The sequence below is a fragment of the Sycon ciliatum genome, chromosome 1 (assembly GCF_964019385.1).
Source record: "Sycon ciliatum chromosome 1, ocSycCili1.1, whole genome shotgun sequence".
Classification (NCBI taxonomy): Eukaryota; Metazoa; Porifera; class Calcarea; order Leucosolenida; family Sycettidae; genus Sycon; species Sycon ciliatum.
In genome coordinates, this window is record NC_088643.1 from 27,908,813 (window position 1) to 27,933,587 (window position 24,775).

Below are 24,775 nucleotides of genomic sequence, written 5' to 3' on the forward strand. Positions count from 1 at the left end.
GACTCGTGTAGAGGGCGTGCCTTCGCCTTTGCATGCCAGTAGGCCATTAGAGAGTAACGGCTTTTCGTCATGCTTTTGTGTTCAATCTTACACTTCAGTTGAGTGTTCTATTTATCGCCGAATTTGGTTGTCTTTTCGCCTTGGTTCTTACCTGTTGTTTCACGCAATCAGCTTTGTGAATAAACCCGTTCTCAAGTAGGGTACTATTATCAATTGTTTCTATATGATTGTGTGAAAGACGCTTTTCAGGGATTCAATTTTGGTTGCATACAGCATTGGCTGTTGGTGTCTTTTGCGGTTCCAGTGTTTTCATTTCGGTTTGCTTTGTTGGCACATGTGTCGGGCCCAGTTGATGATGGATGCAGTATGATACCATCACTTGTGCAGCTTCCCGGTCTGATGTGATTGGTTATGTGCATGCTTTGTGGTAAAACACTTCACTTTATACTTGTACAATCATGCACACACTGTCGCGGACAGCTGGCCAGCAGCTGCCGCGACAACTTCAAGATGGGAGAGAGACCTGGTTCGTTGTCACTTCTTTCACCACATAAAGAACACTGCTTGGAGAGAGAAAACTACCGAGAGAAGGACACGAAGCACTACAACAGAGCGCTCCGAAAAAGGATTCGCTCGCACGGCAGCGTACGAATGCCGTGCCAGCGTACTGTGTGCAAAAATGTGAAACCAAAAATAGATTATCATGATTTTGCTGCGTGCAAAAGCCAGCCAGTTTGGGAAGTGCATCGTACGCGCGTAGCGATCCCGCGATCGCGTATCGCGGCTGCAATAGGAGCGCTGCCAGTGCGTGCATGAAAAAAAGGAAAATAAATAAATCAAAAAAATGCAGTTCAAATAAATCGACAGTTCGATCGAAGAGATCAAATAATTCCACACATGCAATTCATTTCAGAACAAGATTATAGAGCGAAGCTAGTCATGTGTCAAGCTACCTTACTACAAATACTTACTATACCTAGAACTTAGCTATGGGCAGCGGACCTGGACCCTATCGCTCCTGGGATATACCTTAGGTAAGAGTGCGACGTAAAGACAAAAATTAATTGTAAATACTGTAAATTCAAATTGCACTCGTAACATGTATTCAAATATTGACAGTCCGACATTCGCACATATTGCGACATGCTTCTGTACGCTGTTAGAGACGTTCCGCATAACGTAATTACGTTAGTAACAAACGTAGTCGATCTACGGAAAGTCATACGTAAACTGCATGCGGATCCGTGTTCGCCATGCAGAGTTTTCAAATCACGTAGCTGCCCTTGGCAACTCCGAACGCGGCAGTGTATGACCGGATCGACCTGGGAGAGAGTCATAAATTTGTACCCCAATCCACTTACAGAGCACCAAGGGTTATCAGAGCCCTATTTAAGTACTCTACATGTACAACTTTCCGTAAGTGGAGTGCAAACTCGCGAATTCACGGGTTTTCCCCGCCCACTAACGTAAAGTTGCTCAACTTTACGTAGTGTGGAACCTCTCTGTTGTCTCGTTTCCTTTACTTCCTTTCTTTTCATCACGCAGTGAGCAGTTGCTCAGTTTTGTAGTCTGCAACAGGACAAATCTACACTCACTGGGCCTCTGAGGATGTGTGGAATGCAAGTGTGCTGAGTTCCTGGAGTGCCCGTGATGGCCTGGAAAAGGAGAGCCCATGTGCGCAACACTCCCCATATCAGTGAAAAGTGGGCTCTGTGGTGCTTGTGCTACTGAGACTACTGTCAATTCTGCTAACCTTTGCATCAGGTACCGTATTTTCCAGAGTATAAGCCGCACTGGAGTATAAGCCGCTCCCAGATTGTTGTCACGAAATATAGACATCTACCCACAATTACCCCTTTTTTAGCCACTACTACAGTTGAGAATGAGGTATGTCTCGTTTTCCAGGAGACGACCAATCAGTGACTTTCCCGCCAAGGGCCTTATCAGAGTTCTTAAAGGGGAAGTATACCCTAAAATCAAATTTTCACCAGTTGTAGTCTTCTGGGTGCTGAGTCGAATGGTCTTGGTCCGAGGAAGCTGCGACGCTCCCTTCCTACTTGAATCCCAATCGAATTCGCACACTTCCACCGAAACTGGGTGACTGCGCCCTACTAGATGGGGATTTGTATGCAAAATGTCACTAAAAGCGCCATTTCGTTCTTATAAAAGCACGGATGACCGCGATTGGCCCATATGTTGTAGTCTTTTGGACGCTGAGTCGACTGGTTTTGGTCCGAAAAGGCTGCGATGTAGCGTTCCTCCTTTATTCCCAATCGAACATGGTTGAACAAGCGGTCACGTGCTCCTGGGTGCCCAAATCACCTGGTCACCACGCCAGCAGGCGACAAATTTCACACCAAGGTTCAACTCGAGTGACAGGAGTGCACCCAAAAAAGGTCAAACAGGCTAGTAAGTTGTACCCTGCAGGCACGGTGACCAGGTGACTGGTGTACGCAGGAGCACGTGACCGCTTGTTCAACCATGTTCGATTGGGAATAAAGGAGGAACGCTACATCGCAGCCTTTTCGGACCAAAACCAGTCGACTCAGCGTCCAAAAGACTACAACATATGGGCCAATCGCGGTCATCCGTGCTTTTATAAGAACGAAATGGCGCTTTTAGTGACATTTTGCATACAAATCTCCATCTAGTAGGGCGCAGTCACCCAGTTTCGGTGGAAGTGCGCGAGTTCGATTGGGATTCAAGTAGGAAGGGAGCGTCTCAGCTTCCTCGGACCAAGACCATTCGACTCAGCACCCCGAAGACTACAACTGGTGAAAATTTGATTTTAGGGTATACTTCCCCTTTAAAGCCCGCTGGATCGTAATTTTACTACTCTTTGATGATGCGCCGAGGGCCTAGGATTAGTTTAAAGCCCGCTGAATATACTCTAAACAGGTGCGTACAACTTCCTTTATGCATTTTAGTAGTCCTCAGTGGTGCTGAGTTACCAGAAGAAATGTTTCATCATACCACACCAATTCTCTCTGTACACAAACCACAAAACTACCAGATATAAGGACACACAAGCATAATGCAAGTGAGATAATACATGTAACCTCGTTCTAAAATAGTGTCACTCAGCATGATGGTACTCCAGGCTATTTGCATGATATCTGTCTTTGCTCACTATTCGTGACAACAAGTTCAATTGCAATGAAGCGGCGGCGGCCGGCGGGGGCATCCGGGGGCTTGGTCTGTTTCCAAGCTAGTTGGAAACCGGCTTGAGTTTTCCAAGGTTGCGATGACAATGTGCATTCATGTGCAGGGCCATGCAAACATGGATTTGGGGACCCAAGAAATCTAGAAACGTGTCGCTAGACAATGGCAAAAGCGCTTGGCGAGTATCACGCTACTCATTCAATACAGCGTGTAGGGTATCACGTTCCCTTTGTGCTGCGGGTACTACATTGCCCCTCGCTGGAATCAGACCCGCGCCCCGGATCCTTGCGCTGGCCTCCTAACGGCCAAACTAAAAAAGCGTGTGCTTTGTGACTGGGGTTGTGCTGGTAACATTATGTGGCTGAGGTGGGCTGACTTTATACTAGCCCTGCTAACCTGGGGAGCCACTCACGGTACATGACCACTATTCGCAGCACTTATCGCCCATGCAGCAAGTATTGGTGCAATATGTGTACATTCAGCAAAACACGCGTTGCCAGGAATAATTTGTTATCTTGGAGTGTTCCTGGTGAACTGGCGGTTGGGGGATGGTGGTGGTTGGGAGCTGCTGGTCCGCTGATCGTGGCCGCCAGGCAGCTGCGACCGGTTCCGATGCAATTTCGGTTGTCGTGGTGCTGATCGCGGATGCAGCCGGTGGTGGGGCCATGGCGCGGCGCTGGGAATCCAGAATCGCTGGCAGTGTTTCAGTCAGCACTTCTGCGATCGTGGCTCGAAGGCTTTCAGCCGGGATCACCGATTGTTGCGCCGGGGGTTCAGGCATTGCAACCTGTGGAGCAACAGCGCTCTGGGAGACGGACGCCGCTGGCGGACCGCTTGGAAAGTTGTTTCGCAATGCCGGATCTGTGGCGCGAGAATCGCCCAGGCTCGGCGGTTGAGAGGAGGCAGAGGCAGCTACCTCGGGAACAGCAGTCCTGCCACTAGTCCTAGTCCGTCGAGGCATAGCGAATGGTGAGTGAGTTTCAAGATCCGAAAGCCGAGAAACTGAGAAAGGAACAAACCGGTGTTCTTCTCACGACCCAAACAAAGCAAATATGAAGTAGCAATGTGGCCAGCGCGAAGTATGGTGTATGCGTTACGGGTTCAAACTCCGATGTGTGCTGCAGCCGCATATGGCTGGTTGGCTGGCGAGTTCAGGTGAGTTCCGGCGTAGATCTACGCATGTTACATGCAACCGCGACGTGCATGTACGTGTTGCTTGACATGCATCAATGAACAGTGTGGGATCTGCGGGCTCTTTGGAAGCCGCTGGAGCGCGTTTGAAGTGGTGGCTTGTGCAATGTGTTAACCTACATTATCGCAAGCTCTAATGTGCTATTAATCAAAGGATGGACCAAGTGAAGGTGGCATCACCGGAAATATTGCTTCTGATACATTTAAACAGACAAAACGAGCTGCCATTGGTATCCTTACACTTCCTGGTGTTTTGAAAAAAACACCAATCTTGGAATGCAGCACAACATGATCCCTGATGGCCGTCTCGCGATACGAGCTGGACAAGTAGAGAATGTGCTTCTTTCCAGCAGTATCACTCAGGCTGCATAACAATAAGAACAGGCATGCATGCGCACATTGTGTATTTAGGCACACAAAAACATATGACCAAGTACAGTACGTATCGGTTATAGCATGGGTGTTTGCAAAACGGCTTTTTATCCTTATTTCCGATATTTCTTACACACGATAAATCAAGTGTGACATATCATAAGCATGTGCGCAGAGGCAGGAAGACCATCGTACATGCAACATAGTGCTAATGTGCATTCGGCTGTTCATAGTCCCATAGGCTTATCATGTGGCTGTGCAACGATTAATTACATGACTACAACAGTTGAACCTGCAGGACTACGACGCAATGCGAATCGCATCAGAACTACACTGGACAGATGTTATTACTACTGACGATACACTTTGTACTAATTTTACTACACAAAGTCCATTCTCAGGTGTAAGCTTAGATGCTTTTTTTCTTCTGGTGCAGACTGAGACTGAAAAGTTGACTGCCAGTGGCTATAAATGTCAACGTATAAATTATAAATTATATATTCGGCGAGGAGACAATTTTAATATTGCAATAAGGAGGACGAGCTGAAGTGACATTGGATTACTTTATTAAACAATGTCAAGCGATGGAGACGATGCAAAAACAATTTATAAGGTAAGGAGAAATACATGTAAGAATAAAAAAGCGATGGAAAAAAGATGATTCCAACAAGTTTTCGTACAACACTCTTGAGGAATCACCGTTGTACTACCGGTAAAGAACAGAGGAAATAATAATAGCAATCAAGGTAGGGTGAGCAGGATACAATGACAGCACTAAAGTATTGAGGTGTGCTTTCTCACAAAAGTGTGCACAAAACAATCATTTGGTCTCCACTACTGACTGTTGTCGTACTTTAAGGTGGCTCCTACCCCTCGGGTCCAATTTTTTGTTTGTTTGAAACGTGGCTACAAACGATTGTACTTTGTTCTGTAGGATATCTAGTATGCGGAGGCAAATTTTTATCAAGTTCTACGGGCCGGTTTCACTCGGGGGAGGAGCCAAACATAGCATACTCACAATTGCCAATTTAGGCCAAAATGTACCGGAAAACCACTTTTTTGGCGTAGCACTCGTAATTACCCTATGCACATGTACTGCTGGCTTGGGTGGTGTGTGCAACCATATTGCAGCCTTGCTCTATGCACTGGAGGAGTATGTGCGCATTGGGCTACGTGAGGAAGTTGACGATTCCCCGGCTTTGCAGGTGGAACCGACCCAGGCCTAGGAAAGTCGTTCCTCAGCCAATTGTCGACGTCAGGCTGACAAAGGCTGCATTTGGCTCCAAGCATCAGTCTGAAAAGCGTAAACCCGTGTATAACCCCATCCCGCCGAACAAGCGTCTCGTAAAGCCTTCAGAGTTGACAAAGTTTCGTGATGACCTGGTGGCAGCCCACGATGATGCCATTTCTCGTGACTCGTCCGGGTTGGTTGGCCGTTACGGCAGTTCAACTTGGCTGACTGCGTTGCAGTCTAGCTCGAGCAGCGGCAGCGATGCTGATGACAAAATAGGTGGTGATGATGGTGATGATGATGATGATTATGACGACGACGACAGTGGTTCAGGTCCCCAGGTCATGAGCCGTGCGGTATCAGCTCCCCTGCACTATACCAGCCCAGCCGCTTTTTACCAGGCAGATGTTGTTGGTAAAGCGCAGGCTCAGCTTATCCAGACTGCTACAGTTGAACAGAGTGGATGCTCACGTTGGTTTGAAGAGCGGCGAAAAAGGGTGACTGCCACTATGTGTAAGGCCATTGTCCGTCGCCGAACGGATGATTTCCAGTCAGTGGTTCGGCAGAAACTCTGCGGTGAGTTCCGTGGCAACTTGGCAACCCGCTATGGTACGAGGAGTGAACCACTGGCTATCAAGCAGTACTTGGGGAAAAAGAAAGCTGAATCACCCAACTTCTCATTCGCTCGTTCTGGTTTAATGGTCAGCCTCAAAACCCCGTGGCTAGCTACATCTCCTGATGGTATCTTGTCTGATCCCACTGCTGGCCGTGGAGTCCTGGAAGTGAAGTGCCCGTACAGCTGCCGGTCTGTCTCCTTGTCTGATGCAGCACAGAAGAAATCCTTCTTCCTGAACCATGATGGTGCAGAGCTGTCCCTGAAGCAGTCGCACCAATACCACTTCCAGGTGCAGTTCCAGCTCCAGCTTGTCACGGAGTGTGAGTGGGCTGATTTTGTTGTTTGGATTCCTCAAGAAATGTTTATTCAGAGGTTGAAACGTGAAGAGCAGTTTGCAGAGCGTTACCTTGGCAAACTGGAAAGTTTCTATTTCAAGCACCTACTTCCAGCTCTCTTCATTGAAACTGGCTGTGTCCAACCAGAGAATGCCATACTCGATGACCTGGATACCATGGCCGGATCACTGCCACCTAAAACACAGGAGTCATCACTAGCAGCTGCCAGTTCACCGGCTCAAGCCCGCAGTACTGTGTTGCATGGATCTGCCGCTACGTCACAAGTCACGACCTCCAGTCCTATGCTCCCACCGCCCTCTCTCCAGCAGCGTACCCGTACACCGTCAGTAGAAGTTTGCGCCATCTGCCTTGAAGGTGATCAGCGCTCCCTGCACGTGTGCCCTTCATGCAAGAAACGATTTCACCACATGTGCCAAAATCTGGATGAAGACGGTAGATGGCGCAATTCATGCTTTTTGGCTTCTCAGTAGGTCTTTTCTTTCACTTCTGAGCTCACCCCCCCCCCCCCCCCCTTTCCCTCACACACACACCACCACAAAATGTATCCGCACACATATATCCGCACTAACACACCACCACAAAATGCATCCGCACACATATATCCGGACGAACAATGGCCATGCTGCTGTGTCTGCACTGTTCATATACTGTATGTGAGCCCGGATCAGCGAAAACCATCACTTGTGTTTGATATCAAGTTGATCAAAAAGTGACGTTGAAGTCGAGCGAAAGAAAAGTCGCGGACCTAACAACTACCCATCACCTTTCTGTCTTTCTTGTCACTAGTCTTTCTTTCCGCCTGACAAGCCCGTGTTTGTTTGTTTGTTTGTCAGTGACTAGCTAGCTAGGCAAGCCCCAGGCAAGTGAGGAGACACGGCTAGGAAACCCCACATACCTGAGCTTAGCTGGCGAATAGGTACGATCGCGGGGCGCGAGCATCGCACACGCATCGATCGTCGTTGACGCCAATCACGACACGACATTTTTTGGTGATGACTGGAATGGCGATTGCTCATCAAGGGAGTCAGGTGAAAGCCGACAGAGCTCCAGAGGACCACTCTCTCCTGCCGCAAAGCGACTCGGCGAGGCTGCAGACTTCGTGTAGAAGAAAGCAGCGCTGATGAGAATGACGACGATTCGAGTGGATATTGTTTAGCGATGAACGACTCCTTCACTAGTAAGTTTGTCGGATATCGACAGTGACGATGCAGAGCAAAGGCGTCTCGATTCACGACTGGAAGAGCAACGAGAGCTAGCGCCAGACAAGATCTGCTTCGTTGGCTTGGACGCTGAGCAACTTGAAACATTTATTGGGTCCATGCAGCAGCTCCCAAAAAATTCAAAAAATATGTTCCTGTAGGGTCAGGTAACCGTTGAATGTATCTGCACCTAGTACGTACCTCATGCTCATGAGCCTGTGTGCTGAGCAGTCACAGCTACTGTGACTGATTGCACTCCGTGTGTGCAGATATGTTTTCATGGAAGTGAAGGGCTTGGAGAGCATCAGTACAGAACCTGGTGTGGATGCAATATCAGCCCCTGGAACTTGGCCATATGCCGTTAGCTGCGCGATAGTCAGTGAAGCCAATGATTTACTTGGACAAGCCAGTGTCTGAGTACACCCCCAAGGACTATAAAATTCCTCCTTGTTAGCCGGCTGAGTGATGGCAATGCCTGACAGGATCAGACACATACCAACGCTCATACTTGCATCCTACACAGAAATGCCACTTCCAACATGTGCCATACAGCGATGTGGTGTACCGCATTTTTTGGTCACTTACGGTGCTGCGATTGATCTAAAATTTCTTGAGACTGGTTATCAGTGGTTATGGATCAATTTGGAGCACAAAAATATTTTTGAAAATTTTGCACATGTGATGGTTTTTGCTGATCCAGGCTCATATCATAATAATACATCAGTCCGTATCTGTCTTTTCATGAAATGTTATAACGATAGTGTGACTCCACCGAATTATCTGCATGTATTTTTTAGTAGATGCTTGGCTAAAATTCCCAAGCTCAGCTGCTGTGTATAGTAATACAACTGTCTGATGAGTGTTATTTTCAATCACGAAGTTCTGAGTATCGAAAAAGAAAGACTTGCTTGTGTCATTGCCTTGTGAGAATATGTTCGGTTAATGTTGGAGTTAACCGTTGTTAACAGTCACATACCATTGCTTCGCTGTTGGCCTTTATAACGGGTTGCATAACCCTCCTTACGTGTGTGCACAATCTTGCTCTCTCTACATACTGCTGTGTATCATAGGCATCACATGCCCACGCTCTGCGCATGCGCAGATTTCCTGTGCGCACAACAGAGCTTGCTGTCTTTCCAGTTTCCTTGCCTGCAGTCAGCTTTCAAATTCTGCACTCAAAAATTCTGATTTCTGATTTGAGTTTGCCCCCGTCCTGCTTCAGAGTGTCAGTCCTAGTTCTGCCGATTGGCTGCCGCCTTTAGTATTCGCTTTCCTTGTTCTCTCTCAGCTCAGTCCCGTCAGACTACGTGTCTTCAGCGGCCAGAGATTATTTGAGTATTATATTCTCACGATGGCTCGTTTCTCGACCAGAAAAAAGACGCCATCGGCCAGAGTGGCAGCTCAACCTTCGGATACAGGACGTAATGTGCGTGTGCGGCGAAATCCTGTTCGTCTTCAACCGCCCAGAACTCCAATATCTCCCCACTTGGATTCTGTTGTCTCCGACGTTGCGCCGTCAGTTTCTTCTGCCGCCGCCTTGAATGTGGTCCCTGATCCCGGGGCGGCAACTCAAACTTCGGCTGCAGGCAGTAATGCGCGTGCGAGGCCAACTCCTGTTCGTCGTCCACCAACCGGGACTCCATTATCCACGGCCTCTGTTGTCTCCGACGTTGCGCCGTCAGTTTCTTCTGCCGCCGCCTTGAGTGTGGTCCCTGATGTACTTGCTTCGGCTGTTTCTCAGGCCGTCGGCCAGGTCCTCCAGCCCCTGATGGAGCGAGTAGAGCAGTTGGAATCTGCTGCAGCCGTCGTGCCGCTTGTCAACTCCAGCTCCGTTGATGCATTCCGGGGCCATCTGCCGGCTGCTCGTCCGTCGCTCTCTGTACCTGATAAACTCCGCGGGCGAATTGAACGCGGCGAGTTTATTGACTTCGACGACCTCCTCCAGGACCAGCTGGGTGTGGAGCCCGATGTGGTCCAGCTAGCTGTGGGGGCCAACCGCTCTGTCCAACTTGTACAGAAGCCAACTCAGGCCCAGCGCCGCCATGTCCACGATGTAGCGTCATGGCTCGAGGCGTTTACTGTCTACACAAGAGTAATTGTCGCGGCGGCTCCAGATAGGGCGAATGATTTGCTGGCATATCAGGCCACTATTCTGGATGCAAATAACTCGTATCAGGTGGACGCATGGCTAAGTTATGACAGGCGTTTCCGGCGCGCCATAGCCTCCCAACCACTGTCGTACGACTGGGCTATCATCGACTCTAATTTGTGGCAGTCGTCATTCACCAGCCGTGGTCGCCCGCCATGTTCGCGCTGTTCTCTGGTGCACCCAGTGGCCCAGGCCCGGTGTCCCTTTAGACCAGGGCCTCCATCCGTCGGCGCTGGGAGTGGAGGTCCGCCGCAGTCCAGCGCGCCAACCCATCTTGGGAAGCCTATCTGCCGCAACTTCAACAAGGACCAATGCAACAACTCATTCTGCTATCGTGCCCATGTGTGCCTTCAATGCCGCGGGAAGCACCCAGAAGTCAAATGTGGCAGGGGACAGTCCGCCACCTCAGCGTCTGCTCCGTAAACATTCTGTGGAGACCCCCATCAATGTACGCCGATTAGCCGGGCTCCTTAACCGTCATTCTGATCACTCCTTCTCTCACTTTGTGCTGCATGGGTTGTGTCATGGTTTCACGATAGGCCATTCTGCTGCTATATCTGGTGTTCATAGTTCTCCCAATCACCTGTCGGCTATTCGTAATATGCAGTATGTTTCTTCCTATTTGACCGAATGTTGTGAAGCTGGGCAAACAGCAGGTCCATTTCCGGAGCCACCCTTTCTGTGCATGCAGAAATCTGGTCTGGGTGTTGTGCCGAAGTCCAATGGAAAACTTCGTGTGATACATGACCTGTCGTCTCCCGATGGCAGCAGTGTCAACGATGCTATACCACGCGGGCAGTTCAGCCTGCATTACGACTCCGTGGACACCGCAATTGCCGCCATTATGCGCCTCGGCAAGGGCTCCCTCTTGACAAAGGTAGATATCCGTAATGCATTTCGCCTGTGTCCCGTCGCCCCCTCGGACTGGCATCTTCTCGGGATCCGTTGGAACGGCATGTACTATTACGAGAAGGTCCTTCCATTTGGTCTCCGCTCCTCACCATTCATCTTCAACCAGCTGGCAACGGCTATCAACTGGGTCCTTGTCCATGTCGGCTCCTTGCCCGACGTAATGCACTACCTCGATGACTTCCTCGACATCTGCCCACCAAGCTCCTCCCTGGTGGCCAAGCACAAGGCCATCATCTTGGACTTGTTCCAGTTCTTGAACATACCTGTCGCCACAGAGAAAGTTGAGGGCCCTTCCACTGTCCTCACCTTCCTTGGTTTGGAACTGGACACCGATCGCTTGGAAGTGCGTCTGCCTCAGTCCAAGCTTCTGGCCCTACGTCGTTTAGTCTCTACCACCCTCGACCAGGGTTGCGTTCTCAAACGCGAACTCGCCTCCCTCCTGGGCCACCTCTCGTTCGCTTCCAGAGCAACTCCTGCCGCCCGTACATTCTTACGCCGCCTGTATGACCTCGACAAGGCCACATCTGAGATGTCATCTCACCGAATGCTGCACCTCTCAGCCTCAGCCAAGGGCGACCTGAGCTGGTGGCACCAGACTCTGTCAACATGGAACGGAAAGTCATTTTTCCTGCTAGAGAAGTGGATGCCCAGCGCTGACCTCCGGTTGCAAACCGACGCAAGTGGCACCATTGGATTTGGAGCCTTCTTCAATGGTCGCTGGTTCAGAGGTGACTGGTCTCCGCAGCAACTGGAACTAAGCATTACCTACAAGGAGCTCTTCGCCATTGTCGCGGCCTGCGCCACATGGGGGATCGAGTGGCTGCGGCTGCGTGTGGAGTTTCAGTGCGACAACCAAGCTGTCGTGGAGTGCCTGAAGACGGGCACGAGCCGGTCTCCTGCAGTCATGGCACTCATCCGCACCCTGTACTCAATCTGTGTGAAGCACAATTTCCTGATCCGAGCATCGCACCTGCCAGGAATTTCCAATACCATCGCTGATGCCCTGTCCCGGAACAAGATGGATGCCTTCATGACCTTTGCTCCTACAGCTGCGGAGCGGCCTGACACCATGGTCCAGCCGATCACCGAGTAAGTGCAAAGACATTCACTTAGGATGCAGATAGCGTTCTTTGTCGATCCTACTCCACAATATCATTCTGACTTTATGCCTCTAGAACAACGCTCTTGTGCAATACATACTTACCATCTATATTGGCTGTTATCACCCGCTATCTCCTCTGGCCCTAATGGGAATGTCGGCATGGGCACTCCTCCGTAACTGGCCTCTCGCGCACTACTATTAAACTCGCATGGGTCATAAACCGCTCCTGCTCAACGCAGGCCGACCCACCAACTCGCATGGGTCACAAACCGCTCCTGCTCAGCGCAGGCCGACCCACTTGGTCATATACAGCTCCTGCCCTCGGTAGGCCGACCACACGATTCGTTAACGCGCACTCAATTGAGGCCAGCTACTCTGCCCGACATTCCCATTCTTCCAAACTCACTCTCTTGTCTTTTGGTGTGTCGCGTCCTGCACGCGTGTGTGTCTACTCTATACTCTAGCATGGGGAGTAGAATGTTAAATGTTCGGTTAATGTTGGAGTTAACCGTTGTTAACAGTCACATACCATTGCTTCGCTGTTGGCCTTTATAACGGGTTGCATAACCCTCCTTACGTGTGTGCACAATCTTGCTCTCTCTACATACTGCTGTGTATCATAGGCATCACATGCCCACGCTCTGCGCATGCGCAGATTTCCTGTGCGCACAACAGAGCTTGCTGTCTTTCCAGTTTCCTTGCCTGCAGTCAGCTTTCAAATTCTGACCCACCCTCCTCATCCCATTTCTTACTCTTACACTCCACTCCATATATTTTGAAACACATGGATGCGGGCACTCCTCCGTAACTGGCCTCTCGCGCACTACTATTAAACTCGCATGGGTCATAAACCGCTCCTGCTCAACGCAGGCCGACCCACCAACTCGCATGGGTCACAAACCGCTCCTGCTCAGCGCAGGCCGACCCACTTGGTCATATACAGCTCCTGCCCTCAGTAGGCCGACCACACGATTCGTTAACGCGCACTCAATTGAGGCCAGCTACTCTGCCCGACATTCCCATTCTTCCAAACTCTCTCTTGTCTTTTGGTGTGTCGCGTCCTGCACGCGTGTGTGTCTACTCTATACTCTAGCATGGGGAGTAGAATGTTAATGTATTTTTAGTACATTCATACAGAAGTACCCATCGCAGCAAGTACCGGCACGACAGAGTAAACGTTCATCAATAAGTTCAAATGTATATACATGTATCAGCCATAAGCTGTACTATTATGCAAACAAGTTGTGATAAGGGCCGGGTTCCACTGCGGCTCCGCTGCTCCGCTGCTCGTCTTTCGCGGCTTGAAACGTCATCATTACCATAGTGACCGCGGCTCGAGCTGGAGCAGCGAGGCCGCGGCTCACCGCGAGCCTTTGCTACGATTCTTGACCAAAAACTGCGAGCCGCGGTCGCGGCTCGACCTGTTTCCCGTACTTTGCATTGTTTCGTACGCCAGAATTTTAAAATTCAAAATTTAATTCGTTGCGCAGGCCAGAACACGAGAATTTTTTTGATTTCGCGCGCGCGCGCAGGCAGGTGAAACGTCATCAAAAAGTGTAGACCACGACCGCGGTACCGCGAATGGCGAGTGTCAATGGAACCGCGCTGCTCCGCTGCATGCAGCCAAGTGCCGCGGAGCAGCGGAGCCGCGGAGCCGCAGTGGAACCCGGCCCTAATACCGTACTGGCAATATATGTAGCCGCAGTGAGGCCATGAAGCGTTACATTGGCACATGTTTGCCGCACGCAGGGCGTTACATGTAAAGTCGCACAGGAGCCGTTACACAGGTTTCTATATTGCCGCAGTCCTTTTTTTGCTATTGCCGCATCACTTTTTTGCTATTGCCGCATCATTTTTTTTGCTTTTGCCGCATCATTTTTTCTTGTGCAGTGCAAACTGCAATGAAAAGATCGCCGCACCCCGCCGGACGCGCGTTACGAACTCAACGAAAATTTGTCGCACTAGCCTGGTCGCGCGTTACGCCGCACCCCCCTGCGTTACGCGTTACGCGGCAACATATATTGCCAGTACGGTAGTGTCCGGATGAAGTTTTTATGCCACCAACGAGCCCTGGAAATTAGTCAACATTGCGCACACGTAAATAAGCTGGTCTAGAATGTCAAACATAGTATTATCAACTTCCTTGCCAACGATCTCAAAGCATTTGATCCTCTGCATTTTCCTTTCTACATGAATCCGTACAGCAGCAATTTTCTTTGTACTTGCAAGATCTTGAGGAGTCATTTGGCGTCCTCCTTAGCGAAATGGGGGGATGTTCAGGCGGAACCCATGGCTATCAAGAAGATCTTGTATGTCAAAACCTTTGTCTGCCATAATGGAATCGCCATGCTCTAATAAGCTGATTAGGCCGCTCTGTTCTGTGATGGCACGATCCGACACAGATCCTTCGAATACTTTCGAAACAAATGTCACATGGCCATGCGGTGCAATGCCGATAAGGCATTTTTACCGTGTTGTGGTTCTTGTACGCCGACCACGTAGCACTTTGCCGCGCCAGCGATGATGGGATGTTTATGAAAAACTCTGTGCAGTCAATCACAACGCGAGTTGTTGCATACCACTGCTTGAAAGCAGGTGGCATCAATTTGTCTATTCTTCTCCTTGGAAGCCAAGATGGAAGTTGGCGAAACCTATGGTACATTAAATTTACCCAGGTTGTCACAGTGCGCGAGACAGTGGATGGGTGGACTTTAAACCGGTCAGCAAGGTCAACTTCTTTCAGTCCAAGACGAAGACGGACGAGGATGAGAAAGAACTGCTCTATCAGCTCTAGCTTCGGTTTACTGCCTGGTTTGCTGCCATGTTGCATCGCGTCATCAGGTGCCGTCCGTGAACCCATCTACGTCCGCATCACCTTGCCGGAATCGTGCAGAAAGTTGAAGCATGCCATGAACATAAGGAACGATGAAAATCCAGTGTAGAAAGACAATAATTTCTGGTTATTTTTTACTCTGTGGATAGAGAACACATGTCTCTCTGCAGCATTTAACTTGGCTTCCATGTCCTCTGTGGTCAAGCAACGACTTTTGAGGACCTCGTTCTCACTCTTGAGCAAATCCACTTCTGCTCTCAGCATTTCAACACATTCACAGTGCTGGTGTTCAACTGGTACTACGTCTGGGGAGTCATCTGCAGAAGGGACAACATCAGTGGCAGTTGCAGACTGGGTAATGACACTAGAGGCGCCTTGAGCTGATGGGTTTGGCTTCTTTGCCGAGGGCAGCGCGCGTCTTTCTGCTGGTGGCTTGCGCTTGGTCACTTCAGGACGAAAATCGAAAATCGTAGGTACGGCAGTTGGCAGAAGCCTTCGGCGAGTCTGTTGTGACTTCTTCTGCTCGGACGGTCGCTTGTGTGCTCCTGCGTGATATACCTCATCCGCGAAGTGCCGAGAACACACTTTCGTGTGCTTCGTGATGGTGAAAGCGGCTCCTACATATCTATGAATGTTGGCGATCCAACGCTTTCTCAGGTCTTTGTCTTCAGGAAAACTGTGGAATGCGACTGCGTCGTCTCCAGGTTTTCCGCTGTTGGAATCGCACTGGGAGACACAGCAGTGATGAGGCATACTGTCGACAGGCTTGTACAGGTTGCAGATCCACGCAGAACTACAGCACGCTGTCAAAATACGACCAACCTATCAAACAAAATCAAACCACTTCAGCTTCTTCTCCAACTCGAGTCATGTCCAGGACACCCATTAGGTTTGAAAATGACCGTTACGCGATGATGTCATCGTCGAACGCGCAAAAGGACTATATGCCATGCACCAGAGTGCGTAGTTGGCAAAATCAATAGGTTTGCGCATTGACCTTTCAAACATGAGGTTATGGGTTTGATTTCCAGTTTGAGTGAAGAGCATTTCCGCCTCCAGGAGACTTATCTCCATGGGGTTGGGTATCTGACTTCGCCTGGGGACGCAAAGGCAACATGGGGAGAGTACATGAGCACCGCCCTCATTACGTGGAGCTCATTGAAACAGGGGATCTCTGACGCCTATTGTCCCTACCATCAGAATTGACTACTAGTATGGGCTTTACCTTATGTCACGCACCACGGGTTTTGCGACGTGTCATGTTCCAAGCTAAAAGGATAGTGCAGTCGAGTATTATTGTAACAAAAACAAAAACAAAATAATAAAGTGGCAAGGTTTGCTCAAGACTTACTGTAAATCCATGTTAAAAAGATCTCCTTCTTTGAAGAGGACTTGTACACAGAGACATGACTGTCTCAGCCCCACTACATTGGAAAGCAAGACATACACATACCACATACAACAGTTCATTGACTGAGGAAATTGGCCAACTTCAAACTCACCGGTAGAGTTCAGAACAATAAATAAACAAAAGCGGGTTGTGAGAAAAACTGGCTAACACTCAATCACTGCATTTCACAAATTCATTTCAGAAAAAAATATTTCAACGTTTCAGTCATAAAATAAACACTAACCAGGATTGAAGTACCGCTGCGATGGGTTTAAAAATGAGCAGCGTTGCGAGTAGACGATAAGTCATACATGCATGTACTATGGCGAGAGAGGAAAAGAGGTTAACAATCAATTAGTGGTGAAACGAATATACCGAATATTCGAATGTTCGTTCGGTTTGTCACATTCGAACGAATATTTCTCATTGTGAATATTCGCTAACCGGGTATGCAGAGTGTACCGGGCGACTTCAAACTTCCGTAACTTCGCGAATACTTGACCGAACCGCTTCATCGAAAGTTCCATCGGCATTAGAAAACTCTCAGCTATCGTCTCGAAGCAACTCGGACGCGATCCGAGGTCTTGGAATGGAGTTATGGCGGCCGAACGAAAAATCACGTCTTGAGCTGTTTTTTGAGCGTGTAAAATGCACTTCAGCTGGGGATTTTGTGAAAAATGACCTAGAAATAGTGGAGAAATATGTGCCTTCGTTTGTCATGCCTAATAATAGTGACAATATTCAATAAAATGACTGAGAGGAGGGTGTGTGATGTCATCCGTGTTAACGAAAGAATATTCGTTCGTTCGTTCGTTAAGCCAAAGAATATTCGGCTACTGGGTTTTGATATTCGTTTCACCACTAACAATCATCAAGAAAAAAAATGGGCACAGGACTGTAATAGCACGATACCCAACAGCTAATAAAAACATTCCACATGCACCAAGCAGAGACTTTTAAAACATGTATAATGTACATTGCAGGCGCTAAGGTGGGTGTCCCAAAAGGAGTTACGGAGTGTTGATGTTCGCATAGAAAAGGGAGAGAAGATAAACATCATGTTCCAAGAAGATCATCAAGAGTATACTGTAGTTTCACAAATTTTCGGTGTACTTTTATTTTCGGTACTTTCGGTGCATCTGCTTCGTACCTAAAATTTCAATACACCGAACAAACACTAACATGCATAATCCAATAGGGAGCAGCTTCCCTGTACCGAAAATTTCTGTTCACCTAACCTGGCCTTTTGCCCTCATTCCGAAAATATTGAGCACCGAAAATTTCTGAAATTAGAGTATGTTGGACTCAGTAGAGCGTCCAGCCCCTATAAGATGTCCATCCCCTATAATTATAGAGTCCATTGGTCCAAAACCCACTATGCACAGTCCAAACTAGGAATCAACTGTAAGTTCAAAATTTAGATGGGCATCACTTCCTGTATAGAGTCCAGCCAATTGGCTCCCCCTATATTGAGTTTATTGGTTCAGAATCTACTATACGCAGCCCAAACTTGGAATCAACTATAAAATAGTCTTTATGTTGACAACACTCCGTGTATAAAGTCCAGCCAATTAGGCGTCCCCTATACAGAGTTCATAATGAGACATGGGATCTGCTGTAAGCGTTGAATATTAAAGGGGAACTGTCACAAAAAAATTCTTTGTCTTGTAGTCTTTTGGCTCCTGATCACGATGGTGTTATTCGTTTTTCTCTGCGATGACTGGAAGTGGGTGAAAACTTGAAAAGAAAGTGCCCAAAATTAGTATTGAAACGATCTCACCGGATACTCGTTAGCTCGCTCGCCAGAAACTCGGCTCGTTTGTGCGGCCAGCTCGTTTGCACTAACGATCACCGTACTCCGTACACATGGCAGTACATGTCGACCGGGGAGTCGTAAAATATGTTACGACTCCCTGGTGGATCGAGAGTCCAGTCCCGCGCAAAGTGAAAATCACTCGCAGTTACAGTGACTGTATGCCTGCACGACACTTGAGTTGTTTCAGTTGTCGTTGCAGCTTCGGTGGACTCTACTGATGTCTTGTTCCGCATCTGCTGACCTGTCGCAGGATATGCTTCGGTCACCTCTCCATTCGAGTGAAAGTTACGCTCAGTCGTTTGGAAGTTTTCTCCCGCGATGCAGCGATGACCAGGGCTACTTGCAATCGTTGCAAAACGGTCTATTCTTACAAAGGCTACTCGACGACGGCGCTGAAAAGACATCTCGACACCAAACAGCAGTCCGAAGTGAAGCAGCAGCAACCCCAAATGCCGGCGGTGATAATTTGAACCAGCTGAAAAAATCGAACTTAGAAAAAACACATCAATGAAACTCGTTAGCTCGCTCGATAGCTTGCTCGTTAGTGGAACTGATCGCTCGTTTGTTATAGATACGCTCGTTTCAACACTACGGCCAAAATTGTCCCGAAGTACCGAGTGACGTCACGCCGGACTTGACCTCCACACATACATTCTTCGTCAAAAACGAAGACCAGCCCGTGCGCTTGTGGATCGAGCCAACTTAAAGGGGAAGTATACCCTAAAATCAAATTTTCACCAGTTGTAGTCTTCGGGGTGCTGAGTCGAATGGTCTTGGTCCGAGGAAGCTGAGACGCTCCCTTCCTCCTTTATTCCCAATCGAACTCGCGCACTTCCACCGAAACTGGGTGACTGCGCCCTACTAGATAGGGATTTGTATGGAAAAAGGCACTAAAAGCGCCGTTTCGTTCTTATAAAAGCGCGGGTGACCACGATTGGTCCATATGTTGTAGTCTTTTGGCCGCTGAGTCGACTGGTTTTGGTCCGAAAAGGCTGCGATGCAGCGTTCGGCCCTTATTCCAAATCGAACACGGGTGAGTAAGCGGTCACGTGCTCATTTACAGCCTGTTTGGGGCCGTTAGCGCTTGCACCCGAATGCTTCAGAGCAGTGTATAGGAAATGGGAGAGCCAAGTGACTACATGCAATGGAAAGTCACAGAGCAAAGCTGCATGCATACCCACGTATTCTCACAACACCGCACAAGGATGATTGGGGTACACCAGTGTGCTGGTTTCGATCAACTGGTGAAGCGATTGGCGTTGCAAACAGCCAAAGTGATCGCTCACGACTGAGCTGCAGCAGTACCCGCGACCGGGTGCAAAGTTCCCTGATCGACGTTGCAAACAGCCAACCAGGGTGAAGCAGTTGGCGTTGCAAACGGCCAAAGCAATCGCTCATGCTTGAGCGGCAATAGTACCCGCGACCGGGTGCAATGACTACTGATTGGCGTCGCAAACAGCCGACCAATAGTATGCAATTTTAAGCAGAGATAGTAGCAGCAAAGCAACCAGTTGAAGGAAGCTGTTCCCACCTATATAATGTGGGAATGGGAGGGTGGGTGGCAAACAAATTCCGGTTGCTGCTCAGTGACACTGCAAAGGAAAGCGCAAGCCAAAGTCAGCGCAGCAAGAGCTACCCAAGGCGATTTGGGCGCGCATGCGCAGCAGTTGAGTGCACGTGTAAAGCCAGCTCAGTCGCAGCTAGCTAGCATGAGATAGAGAGCAGCGCATCGGTCTTATCGCTAACTAGGGTTAGCCCAAAAGCTAACCCAACATTTAGCGCTTGCACCCGAATGCTTCAGAGCAGTGTATAGGAAATGGGAGAGCCAAGTGACTACATGCAATGGAAAGTCACAGAGCAAAGCTGCATGCATACCCACGTATTCTCACAACACCGCACAAGGATGATTGGGGTACACCAGTGTGCTGGTTTCGATCAACTGGTGAAGCGATTGGCGTTGCAAACAGCCAAAGTGATCGCTCACGACTGAGCTGCAGCAGTACCCGCGACCGGGTGCAAAGTTCCCTGATCGACGTTGCAAACAGCCAACCAGGGTGAAGCAGTTGGCGTTGCAAACGGCCAAAGCAATCGCTCATGCTTGAGCGGCAATAGTACCCGCGACCGGGTGCAATGACTACTGATTGGCGTCGCAAACAGCCGACCAATAGTATGCAATTTTAAGCAGAGATAGTAGCAGCAAAGCAACCAGTTGAAGGAAGCTGTTCCCAGAAAACCAGCACACGGCACCCCAGCAAGCGTTCACCACCAATGCACGAGAGCTAAGAACAAGTGATTAAGGCACGAGATGGATAAAGGTAGGCATGCAGATGGATGAAATCCAACGCAGGTTCTCAATACGGCAATTTAGCAATGACAATCGGTACCTGTATGTCAAGGCTATATTACATCGACTGGAATGGCAGCACTGCTCGGTCTGGTTGTGCTTGAGCAGCTGGGGCGAGACGTCGGAATTCCTCCGTGTGGAAACGAGACAGCGAATCGGCAATGCAGTTAGACTGGCCAGCAATGTGAGCAGCAGTGACGGTGAAATTGAAGCGGGCGCACACAAAGAACAGCTCTCTGATCAGGGTCATCACTGGCGGTGACTTGGATGTGCCGGAGCGGATGCAATCTACCACAGCCTTGTTGTCACAGTGCATTGTGATACGAAGCTGGTGCCATTCCGTGGCCCACGTGCAGCACGCTGTGGCCAACGCGTAGAGCTCCTTCCACTCAATGCTGTGAGTGAGTTGCTCAGGCGACCAGGTCCCTTGAAGCCAGCGGCCGCTGTTGAATGCGCCCCAGCCCAGGGTGCCACTGGCTAGGACCTTGGCCAAGACTGGCTCACGAGCGGTGTGGCGAGCGACTTCCACGGCTGTCACTGGAAGCGGATCAATCTGGGCCATGTTGAATACTTCTGCCCAGTCCAGGCTCTCCTCTTGCGTGTGCGGCAAGGGCAGTCGTGATAAGCCGTCAGCATTTCCATGATCACCTGACTTGCGATACTTGATCTCGTAACTCATACTGGCCAGGAATATGGCATATCGCTGTAGACGCGCTGTCGTCAGAGCTGGCAATCCTTTGCTCGGACTGAAAATGGCTGTCAGAGGCTCGTGGTCTGTCAGCAGCACAAACGATCGTCCGAACAAATACGTGTGAAACTTACGGACCCCCCAGACGATAGATAAGGCCTCCTTATCTATTTGGGCATACCGCTTCTCGGTCTCGGTAAGCGAACGTGACGCGAAGGCAATCGGCCGTTCCGTACCGTCCGGCAGAACATGCGAGAGCACCGCTCCCAGGCCGTAGGGTGATGCGTCAGTTGCCAACTGTACCGGCAGGTCGGGATCAAGATGCATGAGTACCTGATCCGAGGCGATAGCTGCCTTGATGGTCTTGAATGCTGCTGCACAGTCAGCTGTCCAATGCCAGAACTGACCCTTTCGGAGCAGGCGGTTGAGAGGGTGCAGAGTCGTGGAGCAGTCCTTCAAGAAGCGCTGGTAGTAGCATACCATACCCAAAAAGCTGCGCAGCTGGGACACGTTCTGTGGTGCCGGGGCCTCATTGATTGCCTTGATCTTGTCATCAGTCTTGCGCAAACCGTGGCGACTGACAATGTGACCACAGTACTCCACTGCATCTGCGAAGAACGTGCACTTCGCTGGATTGACTCTCAGGCCGTGGTCGGAGAGACGACCCAAGATGCTCTCCACGTTGTCCAAATGTTCATCGTCGTCGCGACCGGTGACGATGATGTCATCTAGCAGGCAGGCCTGACGTGGAACGCCATGCAGGGTGCGGTCAATGGCCTGCTGCCACAGCGCTGGTGCGGAAGCCACACCAAATCTGAGACGGTTGAGCTGATACAAGCCTGTACTAGTATCACGTTGCCACGTCACGTCCTAATATTACGTACTGGCATGTGCTTCAGACTCATTACGTGTGGGTGTGCTGTGCACGCATGCATGCACCCCCTGAGCAGATAGAGCTGTCAACCACGCGGTGTTCAGTGGTTGTAATTATTATTGCAATGGCATGAAGACAGTTTCGACTTTCTATTTCTCTTCCCGTTACTTTAATCCTATCATGCATTCAACTTTGTAAACCATATGAACTGAGTAGGTGTTCGTTGTGTCGGGTGCACTCTGTGTGCGTGCTTGAGATTCCCCGACAACTTTGGTGCCGAAACCCGTTGGAAGTTCTGAAAGATGGCTTCGAAGTTGGATGGATTTATTCGCCCGTATCGGGGCAAACAGGACGACTTTGATGAGTTCTGGGCTAAGTTTCTGGTCTTAGCCAAGGCCAATAAGTGGGCCGATGACGCTGCCAAGGCTGAGCATCTTCCGTTGTTCCTGAGTGGACAAGCCTTTACGGTTGTCACTCAATTGTCTGACGAGGACAAAAAATCGCCGGCAAAAATTGAATCTGCGCTGGAGCAGGCATTTTGCCCCACGCCTGGTGCTTCCTACCGTTCATTTACGTCAAGGGCTTTGCGGAATGGAGAGCCTGTGGACGCGTACCTGGCAGATTTGAAGCGCCTACTTACGCTGTCTGGCCATAAGATTGCGGATAATTCAGATCCCGTGCTGATTGAGCAGTTCCTGAGTGGTTTGCCAGCTGATATTGGTCACCACGTTCGTATGGCGTCTGCTACGCAGAAGCTCACTGTCACTGATATGGCAAATCAAATCAGAGTCATGCAGGCATCCAAACTCCCAGAATCCCATGGTGCTGTTGCTGCTGCTAGCTCTCAGCCCAAGAAGTCGCTCGTGTGTTACCAGTGTAAGGCCGTGGGCCATGTGAGATCACAGTGCCCGAAGCATAAGCCCAGTGTCACCTGTTATGCCTGTAAAGCGAAAGGGCATATTTCCAAGGACTGTCCGAACAAGAGTCGAGTTGGAAATGTCGCTGCTGGTCACGCGCCGCCTGAACGTACGGACATTTGCCTTGCTCTGGCAAAATCGGATGGAGACCTAGTTCGTGTAGCCGTGGACGTACAGGAACCCAGTACTGAGTCTAGTACGTGGACGCGTTTTGCCTCTGTGGTGGATTCTGGCTGTACTCGCACACTTGTGGAGTCGGCTGTTGTTGACCGATTGAACCTATCAGCTGCAGTTTCTCCCTGTCAGGACAAGCTGTTGTCTATCGACGGAACACCACTTACTATCCTTGGCAACGTCACGTTACGTGTGCAACGACTTGATGGAGCCGTCCATTTGCCTCGGATCACTATTGATTGTCTCGTTGTGCCCAACTTGTCGTCCTTGAACACGGACTTCCTGATTGGCACAGATACCATTGGCAAGGTTGGTGGCCTCACTCTACGTTACGACGGTCTAGGGGGCACGCTGTCCTCAGTTGTGTTTGGTCAGCAGGCAGGTGTCGCTGCCGGTGCATCTCCCCAACCCGAATCTGAGAAGCCTAACAAGCTTTCTCGTCACATCGATGTTACCGAGTCCGAGTCGACAGTCCCCTTGAAGGCGAATGATTGCCAAGCTAACTGGTCGAATGAGCGTGGTCATTGGATTGCTCAGTGGTCGTGGAAGGCACCCGAGCAGCACATTGGTTCCGGCATTGGAGAGTACTCGCGGAAGTCTCTAAGCGTCAGCGAGGAGGAGCAGTTTGCTTCAGAAATGAAGTTGTGGGTGGACAATGGATGGCTTGTCAAGTACGACTCCGAGGCATTCGGAGAGCCTGTCGCTGTCTTGCCGATACTTGCCGTTAGTCAGCAGCACAAGGCATCGACGCCGGTTCGGCCGTGCTTGGACTACCGTGCCCTGAATGCCTGTCTTGTGTCCCACCCCGGTGTCACCGCTCCAGCTTGTGACGCGAAACTCCGTGACTGGCGCAGACGTAGTGCCGACAGCGTTCTTCTCGACATCCGGAAAGCCTACCTGCAAGTACGGATCCATCCCACCCTGTACAAGTACCAAACCGTTGTGTACAAAGGCGAGTTGTATACCATGACCCGCATGGGATTCGGTCTGAACGTTGCGCCAAAGATCTTGGACATGATTGTCCAATGGATTACCCGTGATCACGCCGACGTTGACAACTATGTGGACGACCTCTACGTCCCTACTGCCCAGACCGACATCGTCCGCCATGAACTCGCCAGCTATGGGCTTGAGACAAAAGAGCCAGAGCAGTTCGCAACTGCTCGTGTGTTGGGCCTACAGCTGTCCTCTTCTGATGTCGAAGATACAGTCACGTGGGAACGTCGTGCTGGTGTTGACCTCAAGTTGCCAGAGTCACCAACTCGTCGTCAAGTGTTCAGTTGGTGTGGCCGTGTGATTAGTCACTACCCGGTATGTTCCTGGTTACGCCCGCTGTGCAACTACATCAAGCGGCTTGTCGGTGAGAACACATCGAAATGGGATGACCTCGTACCGCCTCATCTCGTGCAACCATGTCGTGAGGTCGAGTCTCGTGTCCGTCAAGACGAT

At 49.8% G+C, this 24,775-nt stretch overlaps 1 protein-coding gene across 2 annotated transcripts in view; it reads right to left on the reverse strand.

Moving 5' to 3' along the window:
* The window catches only part of LOC135821432 (uncharacterized), a gene marked incomplete at its 5' end in the record, with an annotated part of 66,049 nt that extends 49,502 nt beyond the window's left edge, over positions 1 to 16,547 (reverse strand). For both annotated transcript variants that reach the window (XM_065334495.1, XM_065334494.1), the window contains 2 exon segments: positions 4,594 to 4,717; positions 16,475 to 16,547. In XM_065334495.1, coding sequence (XP_065190567.1) covers positions 4,594 to 4,717; positions 16,475 to 16,547 — 197 coding nt within the window.
* Between the last annotated feature and the right edge of the window lie 8,228 nt (positions 16,548 to 24,775).